At 37.9% G+C, this 19403-nt stretch overlaps 1 protein-coding gene across 1 annotated transcript in view; it reads right to left on the reverse strand.

The window, feature by feature from the left end:
• The window catches only part of LRP1B (LDL receptor related protein 1B), a 271488-nt gene that overhangs the window by 207547 nt on the left and 44538 nt on the right, over positions 1–19403 (reverse strand). Inside the window, exons 6-10 of the mRNA XM_066323173.1 lie at positions 14478–14658; positions 11380–11599; positions 9509–9698; positions 4560–4682; positions 2890–3030 (exon numbers count right to left, since the gene is read on the reverse strand). Of these exons, the coding sequence (XP_066179270.1) occupies positions 2890–3030; positions 4560–4682; positions 9509–9698; positions 11380–11599; positions 14478–14658 (855 nt within the window). The remainder of the gene's footprint in view (positions 1–2889; positions 3031–4559; positions 4683–9508; positions 9699–11379; positions 11600–14477; positions 14659–19403) is intronic.

A 19403-nucleotide genomic window follows, 5' to 3' on the forward strand; every position in this document is an offset into this window, starting at 1 on the left:
CTGCTTTGTGTGCAGGGGGCAGAAGCACAGGAAGCAGAGATTAATTAATAATCTGAGCAGAAAAGTGTCCCAAATCTCCCACTTCCTAAGTCTGAAATGTGACTGGAGAACTAAACTGGAAGCATCAAAGTAATAAAATCACAAGGGGAGGGTGTGTTTTTCTTTTTTTTAAATTTGACTTTATTACTTGACATAGATACTGCTTTAAATGGTCGTTAAGCTTTTCCTCATATATATTTAGTAATGTGTATTCTGCTCATAATTGCAAATATTTCAAACTCATAAAGAACTATTGGAGTTACTATGGCAACTGCTGAGAAGAGATCAATGTTATCACACTGACCATGTAAACTATAGATCACATTCAGGTTTAAGACCAGGTTATGATTTCATTTATATTTGTATAAATCCTCAGAGAATTACAAGCTTTGATCAATGAACTGCTCTTCCTTACACTAAATAAAAAGACAATCAAGTCAAATCTGCTGAAAGATTTTCCTTCTCACTGTCTTTATTAGCTGAGCTCCTTAATTTAAGTGGAAGACATGCTGGTTTCAAAACAAAAGGAGAGTAAGCACTACAGTTCAAGAAAATATTTTTTAAAATATTAACTGAAATCAGCAATGGCTAATTTGAGCTACCAAAATACATAAATGCTGTAAAAAAAAACCCAGCGAAACAAAACAAATCCAAACCTGGCAATTTAACAGCCATATGGCAAAAGATCTAGGCATTAGAGAGGATCATAAGATCAGTCTGTAGCAGCAGAATCAGTGTGAAGCAGGCAAGATTTAGCCAAGGATGAATAAACAATCATCTTTCACAAACACATTCTCTCAGCCTAACCAGAAGATATTTCAGTAGAAATACACACATCCAGTTTTGGACATCCAGCCTCCAGAACCACTTCAGAAGAAAAAATCAATGAAATCTAAAAAATAATCTACTGTGCCATAATCTACTAGGAAAAAAACAAAAACAAAAACAAAAACAAAACAAAACAAAAAAAAAAAAAAAAAAAAAAAAAAAAAAAAAAAACCAAACCAAACCAGAAAAACCACACAAAAAACCCAACAAAAAACGCCCCCAACAACAAAAAACTAACAAAAAACCAGAACATAGTTTAGAGTTGCTTGGTCTGAAAGAGATAAGGAAGAGAGACCATGATAAGAGTTTTCAGACACACAGAACAATACTGCAGAACAGAAGATTGTTCATGTCTACAACTGATTGGGAGAAATATTGTATTTTCATTTCAGTAAAGGAGATTTGGTTTAGAGAAGTGATACTGAGGCAGAAATAGAAAGAATTCTGACAAACAGAATAAGGAAGAGAATGCTCAGTGCTGTGACATTAATTTTAAAGCAGGCTACTAAAGTAACTTCCAGAAATGACAGAGACATAATTGGTATGTTTTCTATTACTTTTCATTTCAACAGTGGAACTACTCCACAACTGAAAAATACATCCCTTGTAAAACCATAACTTTAAAGACAACATACATTAATTTAATACTCCAAATGGTGCAGGGATTTGGATTTTGGTTTTGTTGCTGGTTTGGTTTTTTTTGGGGGGGTTGGAGGGGGGGTGGTTTGTTTATTTTGTTGGTTTGATTACTTGTGGGGTTTTTCAAGTGGTTTATTGTTGCTGTTGTTGTGTTTTCCCTGAGGATTTTTTGGGTATTTTTTAAGAAACGCATTATACAATCTCAGAAATTTTCGTGGTTGGAAGGGACCTGCAAAAATCCCCTGGTGTAATCCCCTACTTGAGCAGGGTGAGATAGAGCAAGCTTCAAGCATCTCCACAGGCAGGAACTCCACAACCAGTTTGGGTGATCTATTCCAGTGTCTGACAGTAAAAAGGCATTATCTTTCAGATATTCAGATAAAATTGATGCTTTTCAGTTTGTGCCCATCACCTCTTGTCCAGGTAGCGACACTGCCAAGAAGAGCCTGGCTCCCTTTTTCCATTCCCTGCCATTGGGTGTTAGACTCTGACCCATGAAAGAAACAGTGGAAAACAAAGTAAAACCTGCCGATATTCAAAGGATCAGGAATCACTGTGCCAACCCAAACAGACGATTACTCTTACACTGCATTATGCGATGAGTACATCAGTGAGATTTGAGAGCAGTATTATTACTGCACACAGAAAAAGAAGGAAATTAAAGATTTGCGTGAACGACCTAAGGACGATTGGTTTTGTTTGGCTAGCACAGTCTGGGTTGCAATCCTTGAAGTGTGTGGAGGCCCAGGGGCTTATCCCCAAGGTAGCTGTGCCTCAGCCCTGGAGGGACTGAGGTATATGGGGAAAGACACCCTTTTAGGTCATGGAGAGGAAAACCTCCCTCCCATGGGGCTTTGCAGACACTTGTTAATATTTCTTAGGTTTCCTTGTTCTTAGGGGTTTGTTAAGTTTATGTCACCGTGTTACCATGTACACACCCCTGCCACAATGTTCTTCTTTCTCTTAAACCCCACTGGGTTAAATCTGCCCCAGTGTTACACCCCTGTAACCCCATCAGTCCCCTTAGTTTACCCCTTTGCACCACTTTTTCCTATTCTTATTGGACCCTGACCTCAAGACCTGCCCTAGGTGTCCCATTTATAACCCTGAGCCCTTTCACCTCTGGCCTCTGGAACACATTCGAGGCTGTACTCACGATGCAAGCCCCAACAACAAACAGCCCTGAGATTTCCAAACAGCACCCTGTCTCTCGCCAGTACGGACAGCTCTTTATTAGCAGAGTCACAGGTCACCTCAGGGACGTGCATGATGCAGCAGAATGATGCAGGGACTGAGAAGGGCTCAGAGGGAAGGGCTCAGTGAGGCAGACACTGAGGGCTCAGAGGGCAGGCTCAGAGGGCTCAGAGGGAAGGGCATACGTACAGCAGATCTCCGAGAGCTCATCACTGCCATCCAGGCAGTCGTCGTCCCCGTCGCAGCGCCAGCGCTCCTGGATGCAGCGCTTGTTGCTGCACTGGAACTGCTCCGCCTTGCACAGCTGGGGCAGCACCTCTCCCTCTTTCACTGGGGAAAACATCCAACAGGAACATCTTTTTATTGCTTTGATACACCCACAATGCTGTGCTGCCCCTACATAAATGCGTATCAATTCTTGCTCCTGCTCTTCACAACATTCTTATGTCAACTCGGAGTATTTCCACCTGAAGCCTGCAGTGGCACACATCCGAGTGCGTGCTTGAAGGAATGAACTTTTAATAAATGGAAAAAAAACTCTGAACAGAATGGCACTCAAACTGGCTTTCAAATTGCTGCTTAGATGATAGAGTCAAAATATCAGTTTAAAATATTGCAGTACCTCATCAAGAGCAAACAGGAAATGTTCTGACAGACATTGGCCAAATTCGGGTGCACTTTTAGAGATAGGAAATCATTACTAAAAAGCTGATTCTTGTATCCAAGCAACAGCTCAAACACCTGTGTTATGCACTGGTACAGACTCAGCAGAGAGGAAAGGATAAACTCTGCTGGGGCAGAGTTAAGTAGCAAGCTACAAGCTTATTGATAAATCCAGGCAGATGTACTTCTCAATATCAAGTTCAGAATGTTTCAAGTGTAAATGCCACACATCAATCCAGGACCCTCTGAGGAATACCAGAGTCCTTGGAGAGAGCCAGGCAGTGAAGTGTGTTGGGGAAAAAAACAGGAAATCTGCCCCACTCCAAAGTCTCTGTAACCTCTCTTACTAATACCTACATTCCATCTTATCAGTGAAAGAGTGCCCGTTCCAGTTATTTCTGCTAAAAAGAAAAATAGTTCTTTTTTTTTTAAACAAAAGTGACAGCTCTGCCTGGTCATTGCAGACTCCATAATGTTCATCCTGTTACGAAATAATCCTTATGCTTTACTCATCTCAAGTCTTATGTAAAATGTTACAATTCACTTCAAGAAATACATCAATGAGACTTAGGAAAAAATAGAGAAAATTTTTAGAAAGTTACAAACACCAAATCTAAACACTTAAAAAAATACCTGTAGTACATGGCAAGTTATTACTTTAATTGAAAATCCCATCTTTTATTAGAACAACTTTTACCATTGTTTCAATGAAAATATATAAAGAAAAGATGAAAAGGCAGCAGAATTTGCACAGTCTCTGTCAGAACCTATCATATACAAATACATCATAAATACAGCTTGATGTGTTTTATGGACAGTTTCATCATGAACATTTCAATGTCAGATTTCTGTTTAAGATATTTAGTAGAATAATCTGACAACTATTAATTTATATTAAATTTAATAATTATATGGATCCATTTCTGTTATTTTTTAAAGATTTCAGTGAACTATTTAAGTGCTTTATCATATCAGATGTGCCGAAATATTTTCCAATGCATTTTAACTTAAATAGTGTACTTAATATTCTTTTTTCTTTGGAAAATCTTTTACACTCTGTAAACTAGAATATTTATTCAAGTAATGTTTCTTTGTCTTATAGACCCTGTAGGAGGCCACACTTTCTGTTTTTATTTTCAGGTCTGCCTTGATCCCTTAACAGCAGCATCAACTGAGATATTCCATAAGAATCTTACTCATGCAGGTTGTACTGTTTTCCTCCAAAACCTGATTATCAGCACAGGCACAAACTCTGCCTCCAGGAATGGCCAAACAAAGAGTGCTGCAGCCTCCGTTATTAACACGACAGGCATTATCACCTGGGAAAAGAAATAAAAGGCAACTTTAAAACTAACAGCCATGCTAGGAGTAAACAATGTGGTTTTAGTTGCTTTGGTTTTTTTTGGGTTTTATTCTTTTTCCTTTATGAACATAAACAGATGAAGAATTTTTTGCAATTATTTTCCTCTCATGTTAGGAGCACATTATTCTCAGAGTTTGGTTACTCTGGGTTATAATATTTAAACGTAATTAGTTACAGGTTGCAATACTCTGAAATACTAATTATAATAATAATAAAAAGTCACAAAAAACTGCACCATCAGCTCACAGCATTTTATCTGCCTGTTTTATGAAGGGAACAAATACTGCAAAATATTTGGCACAGCTACACGCACACAGTGGCTTCAAGGAATCAAACAGCAGATAAAGGAATGTTTTGAAGTTAATTGGCATCTGTACACGTTAAAACAAAGTGGCTACAAATGCAGATTAGGAAAAAAAAAGAGAGAGAAAACAAAAGTATAAAGAGATTTATGGCAGATAGAATACAGGCAAATATTACACTATTCTTCTCTGAACACATCCGCCATTGCTCTGCTGTTTTTTTCCATGTTATTCTTCCTTCCCCAAAGCTGTTCCCATGAAGACACTGACAGCTGTCAGTGTTTCAACCACCCACCAAGGGCTGCTGCATCCTCACCACCCCATTCCTGAGGCAACCAGGCTTAAAGTCACTGAGAGCCCACAAATGTCACAATTTCTGTTCGTGTCACTTTGGTCACGACCCAATTGCCTGGCTCTGCACTGCTGGGGACACCCAGCCTCTCATGAGCAAAGCTCCGCTGATTTCAGGTGTTGGTGAGAAGTGATTATGATCAAGCAAGATATAAAACTTCATGTCTGCTGAACCTTTAAGTTAAAACTTTTTTTTTTTTTTTTCATCTTCCTGTCCTAGTAAAAAGCAGTTCTTCCTTTTAAAGCTGTACAAAACATTTGTCAGCTTGCTGGGCTAAAACAGGCTCCACACAATTCCTTCTCCTCAAAGCTCCTCACTTCACTTTTCATAGAAATTATAATATTAAAGTTCTCATGGAATCATGAATATAGATATTCAACTGTCCCATCAGAGTCATTCCTGTAGGCGCAGGGAAACCTCTTTGAATTATTAAATGAACATCAGATAATGAGCAAATAATTTAAGATTTTGAAAATTTTTGCATTTTAAGATGTACCTTAATATGTCCTAATATATAGAGCAATGCTTAATAACCTTTTTCTGCACTTTTTCTGATCCACCACACACCACATTTCTTAGAAGAAAATGAGTCAACAGCCCATTAAAGCCCCACTAAACTTTTAAATAAATCTGTGCAAAATGATTAATAGAGAATGATGTGAAAGGCCATTGTGGTACTTGCACTTTCACTGCACAGGGCATGACAAGAACACAACCAGGGAAAATGAGAATTCTCTGGGAAGTCTGAGGGCATGTTCACAATTTCAGAAAGAGCTTAGACTGGACCCTTAATACACATTGTTAGATCCTGACTTCAAGGCTATGGCCTAAACCACTAAAAAAACCCAGCTGCTACATCAATTCTCACCAAACTGAAATATTGCGAACAAAACATCAAAAATGTAAGAAATGTATTTGAGTCCAAATTTTGGAAAATCTCAGGTAAAACACAGCCTTAGAAAAAAGCATCCTTGAGAATCTCTGCACCTTTGCAGGGCCATCATGGTACAAACCAAAGGATGTCAGTAACTCAAAGATTTAAACAGTTCTCAGAAGCTGCCAAAATAAACAAACCAAAATACAATCTTCAAAAGTGACTCCAAAATTACATAACACAAGTCAAAACATTTGCAGTGCTTTAATTAAAGAATGTACATGAGTTTGTCAGCTCACTAAAAGAGAATAAACAGAGAATGAGAGACTATTTCAGCCAAATATAGAAAACACATGATGGTTCTGAAGGCCAATGAAAGCTGAAAATAACCAACATCAAAAATTAAATCACTAGATCAAAGTCAAATGGTCCATCTTGAAGATGAAAAGTTCCTACTTAACCTCATAATTGGGATGACAAACTCCTGCACAGTGGGTTATGTGCTAAATGAAGTGATAAAAGAAGGGATGATGACAAGGAAAATAGAAGTACCAAGAGTTAAAGTGAAAAGATCCAAGATAAAAAGGTTTAAAAAGTGCAGTCTTCAACCTGAAGGTGCAATGAGACCTTCAGTTCCATCAGTCTTGCTGAAGAGACTCCAAGGCTGAAATGTCTCCCAAAACACAGTTCAAATAGGTTAAGCCTCTCTATTGAACAAGCTGTAGAACCTGTAAAGCTATCAAGTATTTGGGAAATTAAATTTCCTCGACTACAGTTCCTGGCAGCTATTTCATATGGTTGTTCTTAAAACAGTCCCAAAATTTTAAAATACTTTCAAAGCTATTTTTTTTTCATATTTTGACAGCTTTGAAAACAGCTGTTGCTCTGCGGATTGCATGGGAATAAATTAGGCCAATTCCCTTTTAATGAGCTAAAAAAATTAGTCTAAGAGCTAAACCAACAATTTAATTGCATTTCAGTCATTATTCTCAGAAAAAAATGATGGCAACCATGCACCTTTGTTTAATCTTCTCATTTAAGAGATACACTGAAGTATTCATTGCATTTGTACCTTCTTATGAACCTAACCTCAAATTCTGTTAAATTTTGTAAGCCTATTCTTAGGATCATCCTCCACACATGAAGAGCAGCAGCTTGGTGGTCAAGATCTTCTTTCAAATCTGAATTGAAACATCAGCTGATTTCAAAAGAGGCTACTTTAACTGCTGCAAATGCACTTACAAAAGAATTATTTACATGGAAGCAGTGATCCAGCCTTTCAATGCAGTGGAAATACCTGCAGGCCTTGGCAGGGTCATATTATGAGTGTAAATCCAACTCCTATGATTCCTGTGCTTCACCTCCCCATTTTTTAGGATTCCTGATGCACAGAGACCCAAAGGCTCAGCCTAAGGAAGTAAATTCAAAGCTCTGAAAGCAAGGAAAATAAAACAACTTCCTCCTCAAAGGGATTATGCCTCATGAGAGAGAGACAATGAAAAACACTTTTCCTTGAGGAGATCCCAATAGCTTCATGACTCTACCCAAAGCACAAGGCAAAGTAGCACAGGAACAGTATCCTGGAAAGGCCTCCCTGATAAAAATGCCACTCTGAATTGAATGATGCCCAAATGAAATGACACCATTCCTGCTCATGTAGACAGTGACAAGACCAGCAGCATCAAAGCAGTCACCTCAGAATATCAGAGCCAAAAGTTTCTGAGGTATGTGAGTGTAATCTTTAATATACAACTTGTCTAAAAAGTGGTTTCCTGTGGTTTTCTCTGTAAAACAGCTCAGCCTTGAGCCTGCTCTTTTACAGGGAAAACATGCACACACACACACAAATAGCTTCTTTAAAAGACATTTTTATGCTCCTTTGGGAACAATGGCAAGATCAGCCTCACAGACGCATGACAAAAAGGGAAGTTCCTAAAGGCTGCAGTTAGCTTACAAAATTCCAATTACAATTTCAAACAAAGAATATATTAACGGGCCAAATTCCCTCCCTTAAGACTTTAGCTCATTCAGCAAAACTGTCTAAGAGGCAATACTTTCTCTCTGGTGTCAGCTTATTTGGAAGCTAACAGCAATGTCCCTTTTTTTCTGAAAAATAAAGGAATTTTCTGAGTACCAAATAAAGCAGCAGTAGTATTGAAAGCAAACGCTGCATCTTCTATCAGCAGCATTCTGAAATGTGGCCACCTTGAGGGTAGATTTGGGCCCAGATTTTGCTTTAAAAACACCAACCAAACAAAACCCACACTAAATCCAAGAAAAAAAAAATCCAAACAAACTATACTTTTACACGTCTTTGAATGTCAGAGAGAGTGCCTGAAAAGCAGCTGTGATAAGAGGAACACTGTTGCAGCAACCCTGACTTAGCACAGTGCTACACAGAGCAGCTTGGTTTACTAAAGGAAATTTAGAGGCTACAGTATCAGAAAAGACAAAATTTAAACATTAAAAAAATAATCTTTTAAACAGTATTTTATCTATACTAATTCCTGATGCTCATTTTTGTGTTTGGTGGCAGAACCAAACAAACATTCTGATAATTAGAAATATGTTTTAACTAGTGAGCAAATACTCAGCAACTCATAGGAACGTTGCATGTAGTAAATGGAATGCAAAGTTTTCTTCAGTAAAAACACATTTTTAACTTTACCTGTAGAGTAACAACTGTATTTTCTAAATTCCCTCCATGCAAACCAAAAGGCTTTTATCTCATTTCTGCACAGATACAAGCAGCAACAACCATGGATTTTTCCACTGCTCTCAAAGAACTGCATTTATTCTGTGCAGCAGACAGTGATGATTGTAGACCAAGATGTGGGAGCAAATTAAAAAAAAAAAAAAAAAGGTATATATATAAAGGCAGAATCTATGATCTCCTTTAAGAAAAGGTAAATGTAATCATATATTTTATGTCCCTGAGCCAATGCAGATATGTTACCCACTGTAATTGATACTTGCACAGCATCTCTTGGTCACACAAGGAAAAAGGGCAGTAAAAGCAGTTTGAATGCAGAGAAGGAATTCAGGAAGGAATAATTGTTGTGATTCCCTTTTTAGTATTTATGAAAGATTCAATTTCTACATCAATGGACTTGAAACTCTTTCTCCTTCCACAACCCGTATTTGTTTTTTTGTGGTTTTTTTTGGGTTTTTTTTGTTCATCCAGCCACCTCAAAATACTTGGAGACTCTAAAGGAAAGTGTCCTTTTATAACAGATCTCTGGAGATACAAGTACCTTGCTGTTTGCGTGGATCATAAATCTGGAGCCCAAACAAAGGTGGCCTCTCACTTCTCAGCAGTGTCACATTCCTTGTCACCAGATCCAACTGGAAAATTGACCCATTCATGTAATCAGTCCAGTATATATAATTTCCATGATGTGACAGTCCAAAAGGATGATTCAAATCTTTCCCATTGTAGACTACCTGCAATCAATTAGTATTAGGTGAGCATCAGCAAGGTTAAAAGAATCTTTGATTTTTCAGAGAAGGTAAAACAGGAAATAGGAAAACTGAGATAATTACTGTCCCAAACATAACAACCTATTGTGATAAAATTAAATAAAGACTGCAAAACTCTTCTGTGCAGTAGAACCAATATATAAATTAAAAAAAACCCAAAAAATGCAAAAAAAAAAAAAAAACCCTAACCAATCAAACAAACAAAACCACCAAAACCCAAAAAAACCTCCAACTTCATATAAATTCACTTTAAGTGGCCCCATCAGAGAAGACAGGAACAGAGTGCCCAGGGGAGTGGTTAAACCCCTAAGTCTCGAACCCTGGGAGGATTTGAAAGACAGACAGGTGGGGTTTAGGGTCATGGTTAGAGGTGAACTTGGCAGTGCTGGGTTAAAGGCTGGACTTGAAGATCTTAAAGCCTTTCCCAACATAACCAATCCCATGATCCTGTTATTCTATCCCAGCAGATTCAGTTTGGAGTCACTGGTCATCTTCTTCTGGCTGGGATCCTCCTTGAACCAAGAGCCTTTTTTCTACCCTGCCTCTAGAGAGAAGGAAGCAGCTCCTCACGTCCCCTGCCTTGTCTATTTCTAGACACAAACCCAAGAGAACATGGAGATGAAGACAACTAAAATACTCCTGTGAGGGGATTGACAAACATCATCCCCTTCAGCCCTTCCATTTTGCTCTTTGGACTTGGAATTCTTAGAGTCAAAACTCCTGCCTCATCTCCGAACTGCTTTTGATCCAAATTCATCAATCAGTCAATAATCTGACAGCTGTTGATGGAATTACAGACCTCCCTATGCCCTTTATTGTATTAAAGAATTATAGATGTGACTGATCCAGTTAATTTTCGACCAAAATATCCTATAATTAAATACAAATGATTAAGCATCAAAAGCAAGTATCTTGCAGTTAATTTCAGGTACATAAATTCAAGTAGTTATGTGTTTTTTGTTATATCTCAGGATTACAGAAAAAAACACTTTAAAAAATCACCAAAACTACTCTGTGACACACTTAAAATAAAACCTGCAAAGACAGGTGCTTCTTTTTTTATTCACCAGTCACTAACTTTATGAAGCAGATGGTAAAACTTGCCCAGATTATCAGACTCCAGTCCGAGCCTTAACCACTTTCAGAGTGTCTTACTCTGTGCTTGCTGTTTCTACAAATCCACTCATAATGTCTGCACAGACTTGTATCCAGCTAGTGCATTAGTAACAACTAAAGCACTCTCTCTCCATCTTTGACAGAATCTGTTGAGTGCTGCCCCTCTGAATATTACCACTAATGCTCAAAAGAGGCACAGAGATCCATAAAAAACATCTCATTCAGAGAAGGTCAAGGAAAATTCTGTCTGGGGAAAACCAAAACAAAAACAGGTTTTTCTACCGAAAAGCTCTTGGCAGCTTCATGACTCAGTCAAAATATAACTCATTGGCTCATAAGAAAAAATAGATAAAAAATAAAAGAAAAATGAGATCGGGTGTCATTTAGGACAGAGTCTCTCACTTAAGACTGCCACCACCATTCCAGCAGAGGTGACACTGCAGAAACCTTGGGAAATATTTTTAACATAACACAATAAAATCCAGGGACAGAACATGCCCGTGGCAAACCAGCAGCGTTTCTCTTTTACCTTTCTGTCAGTGCCATTCAAATAGATCCTTTCAATGTGATCATAATAGGCATCACACCAGTAGAGCACGTTGGCACGGTAGTCCAGAGTTAAACCATTTGGCCACAGCATCTTTGATGTGACAAAAACCTGCCGGCTGGAGCCGTCCATCCAGGCCTTCTCAATCCTCCCCACGCTGGCATCTATCTCATCCTCCTCCCAGTCAGTCCAATACATCCATCTGGGGAATTACAAAAATGAGCATTCACATCCTGTTTTAATCAGGTGAATTACACTGCAGGCTTTTAGAAACAGCTCGTCCCAGCCAGAGCAATTTTGACTTTTGCATGGTTCTTTCCGTTGCGGTTTTATAACTCTATTTACTGTCCCTCACTACTGGATGCTGCTGAAATGACACTTTATTCTGTTATTTTTCTTATATTGTGATAAATTGCTTGAATACTAGAGAACCAATAAAGAAAAGTGAAAGAATTAAGACTTTATCTATTCCCACCAGAATAATGGAGTTTCCTTCTTTGTGTTTTTAAAACCATCTTTTGTATTGACTTTGTCACAAACTTCAAATTTTTAAAGTGAGCTGGTTCTGGCCAGGTCTAATCTGCCTTTATGATGTAAATCTCCTTTTTATTACACCTAATTCTATCAAAGAAGTTGCAACACAATAATTATTTCACTCTCATTTTAAGGATAAAGGATAACCTTGACATTCTATGAACTTCAGGTACTACATGGAACCAGCTAAATCACTCAGAAAACTTTTAGGAGTACTTTGCCCATCACAAAAAAAGTTTAGAAATACTTGCTGTGAAAATTACTTGGAAAAAAAAAAGCCAGTAGAAAATTTTAGAATAGTTTTATGGCTTATAGTTCAACAAGATAGATTAAAAAAACACAAACAAGCAAAGTCTGAAAGAAAGGCATCAATATTACTTTGGAAAAGTCAAAAATAAAAATCTATTAACTCCTCTAAAAGTATTGGCTCAGAGGAATTCTATGAGCCAATCTCTACTGGACACTACAGAATAAACATTTCCTTATTGAATTATTCTGAATATCATATTCTATTACAGAATTTGCCCTTGAAAGCTGTGATTTCAAACATTTAAAATATGCAACTTTAACTTGTACAAAAACAAGAAGGCAGTAAATGTGTTAAGAAACATCACTTTTCTTTTTTTTTTTTTTTTTTTTTAACATGTTTTTCCCTAAGGAAATGAGTTAATGGGAAGAAATACTTAGAAAGCTGTAAGCACTCTGTGAATCATCTCAGATTGTTTCACACACAGTCACATCGTTTCATAAATGAAAACATTTTCCAGACAGCAGATGTTTACTTTTAGTCAAACCTAGGACTTCAATTAATAAGCATTAAAGAGAGGAAAACCATCATGCCAATATTAAATGGATCCTATTTGTTAAAGTTATCATGATTTAATTGCTATTGATGTACCTCACCTTTTCTCTCACCAGATTAATGTTTCTGAAATAACTTCTGTGATCCTAACCCATTTAATTGGCCTGTACCTTGAAGAATAAAGTCCTGGAATTTAAATACTGAATTTACAAAAGGATGATACACTGAAGTGAAAAATCATTTTATTATCACATCTGTGTAAATTATGTCAAATCTACTGGTCAAAAAAATTATTCAAATGCACTTTTATGTGTAAGCATAATTTAGTATTTATGAGAAACTGGAAAAAAAAGAGAAATTGCATTAAACAAGTTTGCAGATATGCAAATGCAGCTTTTTTGTTTATTTTTCATTTCTCTCAAATCACTCACTAGAAGGCTGTTTCGGGTTCTTTGAATGTTTTTGTAAATATGTGCGAAGAACATCAATCCATTTTTGATCCACAAGCTTTGCAAACTCCATTGCATGCTTGACTCAAACAGCACTGGGTTTAATCACAGAATTATAAACCCTGCACATGCCCGGAGGCTCAGGCAGATGCAGGTCAATGTGGCACTTATTTTATTGGGAGACAAAATATGTTTTACAAATATTTACATGACTTCTCAACAGCAATTACTGAGCTTTTCTCCATTAACTTTTTGTCTGTCCTTACTCCAGTTATCCTGCCATAAGCTAAAACCTGCTCACAGTGACAGGCATTTCTGTCAGCGTGCTTTAATTGGATCTCAAAACGCAGTTAATGCTCCAACACCAGTTAAATCAAGACTAAAATTTTGGAAACACAATTAAAAAGCCATAATAAATGCTATCCCTCAGGAAGAGCTTCCATGAGAAGTACAATCATGAAGGACACACTATTCTATCAGAGAAGTGTTTTATATTATGGGCCTGTTCAGGCAATACATCTTCACTCTCTGGTTGTTCCTCTGCCATGCATTTACTGAGCTGGGAAACTCAACAAAGTAATTGCAGGTGTGGTTATGGCTCGTGGTCTGATTTTATACCCTCCCTATCTGACCTTAATGAATTGTAGCCTTTCCACAGCCACTTCCACTCCTCAAAGGACAGGCTCAGAAGGGAAAACCTGAGAGTGTAAATATTTTCTATAATAGGAAAATAGCAATCAAGGCAGCCAAGCTGAAACAACCTACCTACATCATTCTCCAGTGACAACTCCCTGAACAAACCTAGCACTGATTTTTTCAAGTAAACCACCATTATACCACAGTGATATAATGTGGGGTATTTTTATTATTATTCAGCCTACCAAAACTAATTAAAGCTAAAAAGTAATGAAGAGTACCTGAGTCAGTTTTGTAAACCAATGTGTACAAGGATATGGTCATAATTAGCTCCAGAAATTGAGAATACAGAGAGAGAAACACAAGACAGAATCTTAAAATTCTCTTGATGTTAAAAATTCATACAAGGCTCACACCCTCAATTTGTTTGAGAAAAAGGTGAGTCACATTCAGATTAACAGGACAGACATTGAACACTGACAGGCATGCAAATCCTTCTGAAGGCTTCAGGGCAAGAATGCTGGGCAGGAATTACAGATATCAGACTCCTGAAGGATTACAGACTGCCACAGGACTCTACAAACCTCATCCTGAGCAAATTAAATCCCTTATTTATGCCACAAAGAAAATCATTAAAGGAAAATCAGTTTGCTTCATACCCATTGACAGGATCAACAACAATTCCTCTAGGGTGGGACATGTCTCCCTCCAATAAAGTTTTCCTGCTCTGAGCAGCTTTTTCTAGTCTGGCAACGGCAATTGTTTTCCTGTGGCCATCATTGGTCCAATACAGATTATTTCCAATCCAGTCCACTGCAATGCCTTCCACATTGTCAAGATCTGTTGAGAGAGAGCAGTAGTAAGAGATTAATGCTGTTTATGTTCTATATTTACTTATGTTCACTGTTTATTATGTGATATCCATGTCATTTTTTAAAAATTCCTTTTTTCCCTTACCTACTGAAGGCCTGAAGCAAATACGGATATTTGGTACCAATTTCCCTTCCCTTCCCTCCCCTTCCCTTCCCTTCCCTTCCCTTCCCTTCCCTTCCCTTCCCTTCCCTTCCCTTCCCTTCCCTTCCCTTCCCTTCCCTTCCCTTCCCTTCCCTTCCCTTCCCTTCCCTTCCCTTCCCTTCCCTTCCCTTCCCTTCCCTTCCCTTCCCTTCCCTTCTTTCAAGGAATTGGATTATTAATTATTTTTCAGCCTATTGGCTTGAGTTCATTTAAGAAACTAAACCTAAACTTTGTAAATACATCAATCACAGGTGTAGAGGTGACAATATGTTCTGTGAGACAAAATATGAGAGTCATTTGTTAAGAAAAAAAAAATAGCATGTCCTGAGGAGTCTTGAAAAAAAATTTTTTTAACATTTTTATCCATGTTTCTGATACACCTGAACATCACTGCACTTCTGGGAAACAATTTTTCCTTGTGGTTTAAGAAGCTCGAGGGAAGCAAAGGTGTCAGCATGAGCTCTCTGGGACATGAGACAAGAGAGTAATGACATTTCCAACCCAACGACCACCTGGTCTGACAGGAACCACCCAAAGCACAGGACAGCTGTGGGTCAGGCAGTGTCTGAGAGCAGCTCAGCAGCTTCCCCAGCCTGATGGACACTGCCAGTTTATTTCTCATTTCTCAATGCCTTTGTTGCGTGCTTTTGAACAATGTCAGAGGCAGCTGAAAGTTCCTGAAAGAGAAGGGTGGTCTTTGGTCTCAGGGTGGTCAAGGAGGGTGAGAAAAGTGATGAAAATGGAAGGGAAAAGGAGAGAGAATTTCACCAAGGACCTGGAGCCCAGGGCTCAGGGAAAAAAAGAAAATAAATCTGCTGAACAAGTCAGGCAACACAGAGAAACTTGAGCTGTGGAAAAAAAAATGTCCTATAAAGGTCTAAGGGGCCTCAGCAGATTTTGCTCAATTCAGGAAAACACTGACATGAGTTAAACCAAGCTTGAGGACAAGGAGCAATTTGTTCCAAAGTAATTTTATATTTATCCTGTCTGACACAGCCAATTTGAGCTAAACATAGTTTTTATACTAATAAGGTCAGATTTTTATATTAATAAGATTGCCTTTCTAAGGAAAATATTTTGCTGATTTTTTTGCTTCTTTGGGGGTCAAACCAGTCCAAATATGGGCTGTATTGGTATCAGCAGCAAAATTGATAGAATTTATAGAATGCTGGATACTTCCTAAAATTTACAAGGCTCCACGTCTATTCTGCAGGAATTTTGGGGCAAATGTGATTCTAAACTAAAAACAACCTAAGTAAAAAAAAACAAGACAACCTCATGGTAACAGCCTCATAGTAACTAGATACTAAATATATCAGAAAGTTGTTTATTTTTTTAAAAAAGGAGAATTCTACAGCATAAACCTATAGAGACTTTTTTTTTTTTTTTTGTGGAGTTATAATTAAAGATTCACTTTTATTTCACTATCTAAAAGCTTTAAGTACATGAATTACTTTCCAAATGGGTTTCACACCAAGTAATAAACAGGAAGAAAATGGTCATTCTGCCATTCTCATCTTGATTTGACTACAATAATTCAGTCTTTCTGCAGTAAAACCTTTTCAGCATAAAAGGGATGAGGTAATAAAATGCCCTTGTGATAATTTTTCACTTGCTGAATGAAAATTTAAAATTTTTAATTCTGGAATTTCCACCAGAATTGTTATACCAACATTCATATGAGAGCTCCAAACATGTTGGATGTAGATGTGAGGTTTTTAAAAACAGTTCTGGAATCAGCAGTTTGCCACACTGGTTTTCAGTATGAAACAGAGAACAGGCACAACATGCAATTTGTACAGAATGGCCAAGCTCATCAACGTCATGTGCAGTAAACAGTGCCTAAAATGTTAGATTAACATAAAACCTGGTGGCAAAATAATTCTTCTATACACTAATCATCAAAACAGCTCCCAAAGAGCTGTACAGACTTGCTTTGGCCTTGTTCAATCAACAGGTTGATCATCTTGACTAATATGTACAAGTAAATATTGTAAGACTTTTAGGCTCACAGCAACCCCTCCCCAAAAACATTAGGGGTACAAGGACAAGTAAAAAACCCTGAGATTATGTTCACGTTATATTGACTGAACAGTATTTAGATCCAGTTAAAAATTTTCTGTGTTTTTTTTTTTTTTTCCCAAATTTTTAATGTAAAAGACTGATTTTACAAGTTTGAAAGGTTCATTATCATTTTTGTTGCTGGTGGAGGTACAGCACTAGAGCAGCTGTGCCACCAGCTCTAAGCTAGGCTGTGCTGGGGGCTGTCAAATCGTTATCAACACTACCCAGCAGTTTGCTGCCCAAAGTGAAGAAACAGAAATCGCAGCTGAAACTATATGAGAAATCAAACTCCAGCAGTGTGAGGTGCTCAGTGATCTCAATTCCCAGTCAAGAGCTGTGGGATCAGTAATTATCTGAGTTCCAGTGCTGTCTGAACAAGCGTATACATTCTCAAAATCCTGACAGTCACCAAAAAAAAAAAAAGGCAACTTCTAATCTGAGAAGTGGCACCTACCACAGCTAGAAGCCCTTGGCAGCAAACTGTTCAGAGCAAATATTAAACCACCTCCTGACACACCTGATTTTCTGTAGTAGCCTCCCACCAAGGAACGATTTCATCTGTCCCTGCTGAGCTTGTGAGAGCTGACAAGAATAAAAGCTGAGGTGTTATGGCTGGAGGCCATATACATTTTTTAAATCATGAAAAATACATTAACAAATGTTCTTTAAATATACTTTAAAGTTATGAAACTACACCAAGTTAGAAGTAACAATGTAAGCTCCTGGGGAAGGAGGAAGGGGAGAATGACAGTGACATATTTTTGGTCTTTGCAAATAGCAGAATCACCAATAATAAATCATCAGATAATCCACAGCTCCTTCAGTATTGCATTAATATTTTTGCTGTGTTGTACTTATAAAGAGTAGACACTGCATTTAAACATTACTTACAGGACTATCACCAATTTTTACTCATGTTTGAGTAGACCAATCCCAACCTGTCTGACACCTTTCAGGCAGGATGCTCCTTGCTGCTCCTTTATCATGTTTTAATTTACATATTCCCTGCTCCTTCCTCTACTCCACATTAGAACTATTTCGTTGTCAAATGAAATGCACAGTTAGTAAAGGAAAGCAATGGAAGGTGTGAGGTGTACATTATCCATCCCCATGCTGGCAGTGAAATGAAGAATTACCAGACTGACAGCTGAGTATTTGTTATTTTCGGAGACAAACGCCCTTTATTAACCATTCACCAGAGCAGGGTAAAGAGCCTGTCACTATTCCTTGCAAGTGCTGCTGAAGGGATCTTTGTGCAGACTCTGAGGAGAGACCTTACACTAAAAGAGCATCATATCACTGCACAGAGGAGCTGGCTCCTCAGAAGTGTGGATTAAAACATGCATTATGAATGACAGGGAATGAACATCCCCCTGCTAAAACAACGGGGTTTGAGTTACTTTCACTGTCCTGAGCTTCCATTCACAAGTAGAGATATTAAGCTCTCTGAAGGCTAAGATGAATATTGATGCTGCTTCTTGGATTGAGGACCAGAAAATAATTACTACTGTAGAATGAATTTCAGCTGAGGCAGTTGCAATGTCCTGCTGAAGCACTATTTCAGAGAAAGGTCCACAAAAGAAAACGAAATATCGATTGACAAACTGGAAGCTTTTTTCACCCCAACAACATTTGGTGTGATGAGATATGATCCTAGACCAGGGAGATTCAGTGGAGTGGGAGATGTGGGATCCAAAGAACTGCTGGCATTTTCTCTCATTGCTATAATAAATGTTACAAGCATCTTAATTAAGGTTCTAATAAATGTTTAGGCCTAACTGTTGCTTCCACACGCACAATGGAAAATGCATCAGGAAAGACAATGCTTTTTTCCTAATGAGTTTTCAAGCACTACAGACAGTCTCATTCTGCCAAACTACTTGAATAAGATCCAGAATCCAAATTGTGATGCAGGCTGGAGTGAAGAAGTCTTATAAAGTCTGCAGGGATTTGGGGTGGATCAACAAATATTCAGGTACCAGAGGGACACAGTGGAGCATAAGAATTATCACCAGTGGGTATTAAATGGGCAAAGTAAGAATTCACAACAGAATGACTTAACCAAACTTTACATTTATTATGTGATATCCATGTCATATTTTTAAAATTGCTTTTCTCCCTTATTACTGGAGGTCTGAAGCAAATTACAGATATTTGGTATCAACCGAAGCCTTTCCTTTCCTTTCCTTTCCTTTCCTTTCCTTTCCTTTCCTTTCCTTTCCTTTCCTTTCCTTTCCTTTCCTTTCCCTTTCCTTTCCTTTTCCTTTCCTTTCCTTTCCTTTCCTTTCCTTTCCTTTCCTTTCCTTCCTTTCCTTTCCTTTCCTTTCCTTTCCTTTCCTTTCCTTTCCTTTCCTTTCCTTTCCTTTCCTTTCCTGTTCCTTTCCTTTCCTTTCCTTTCCTTTCCTTTCCTTTCCTTTCCTTTCCTTTCCTTTCCTTTTTCCATTCCATTCCATTCCATTCCATTCCATTCCATTCCATTCCATTCCATTCCATTCCATTCCATTCCA

The sequence above is a fragment of the Sylvia atricapilla genome, chromosome 7 (assembly GCF_009819655.1).
Source record: "Sylvia atricapilla isolate bSylAtr1 chromosome 7, bSylAtr1.pri, whole genome shotgun sequence".
Taxonomy (NCBI): Eukaryota; Metazoa; Chordata; class Aves; order Passeriformes; family Sylviidae; genus Sylvia; species Sylvia atricapilla.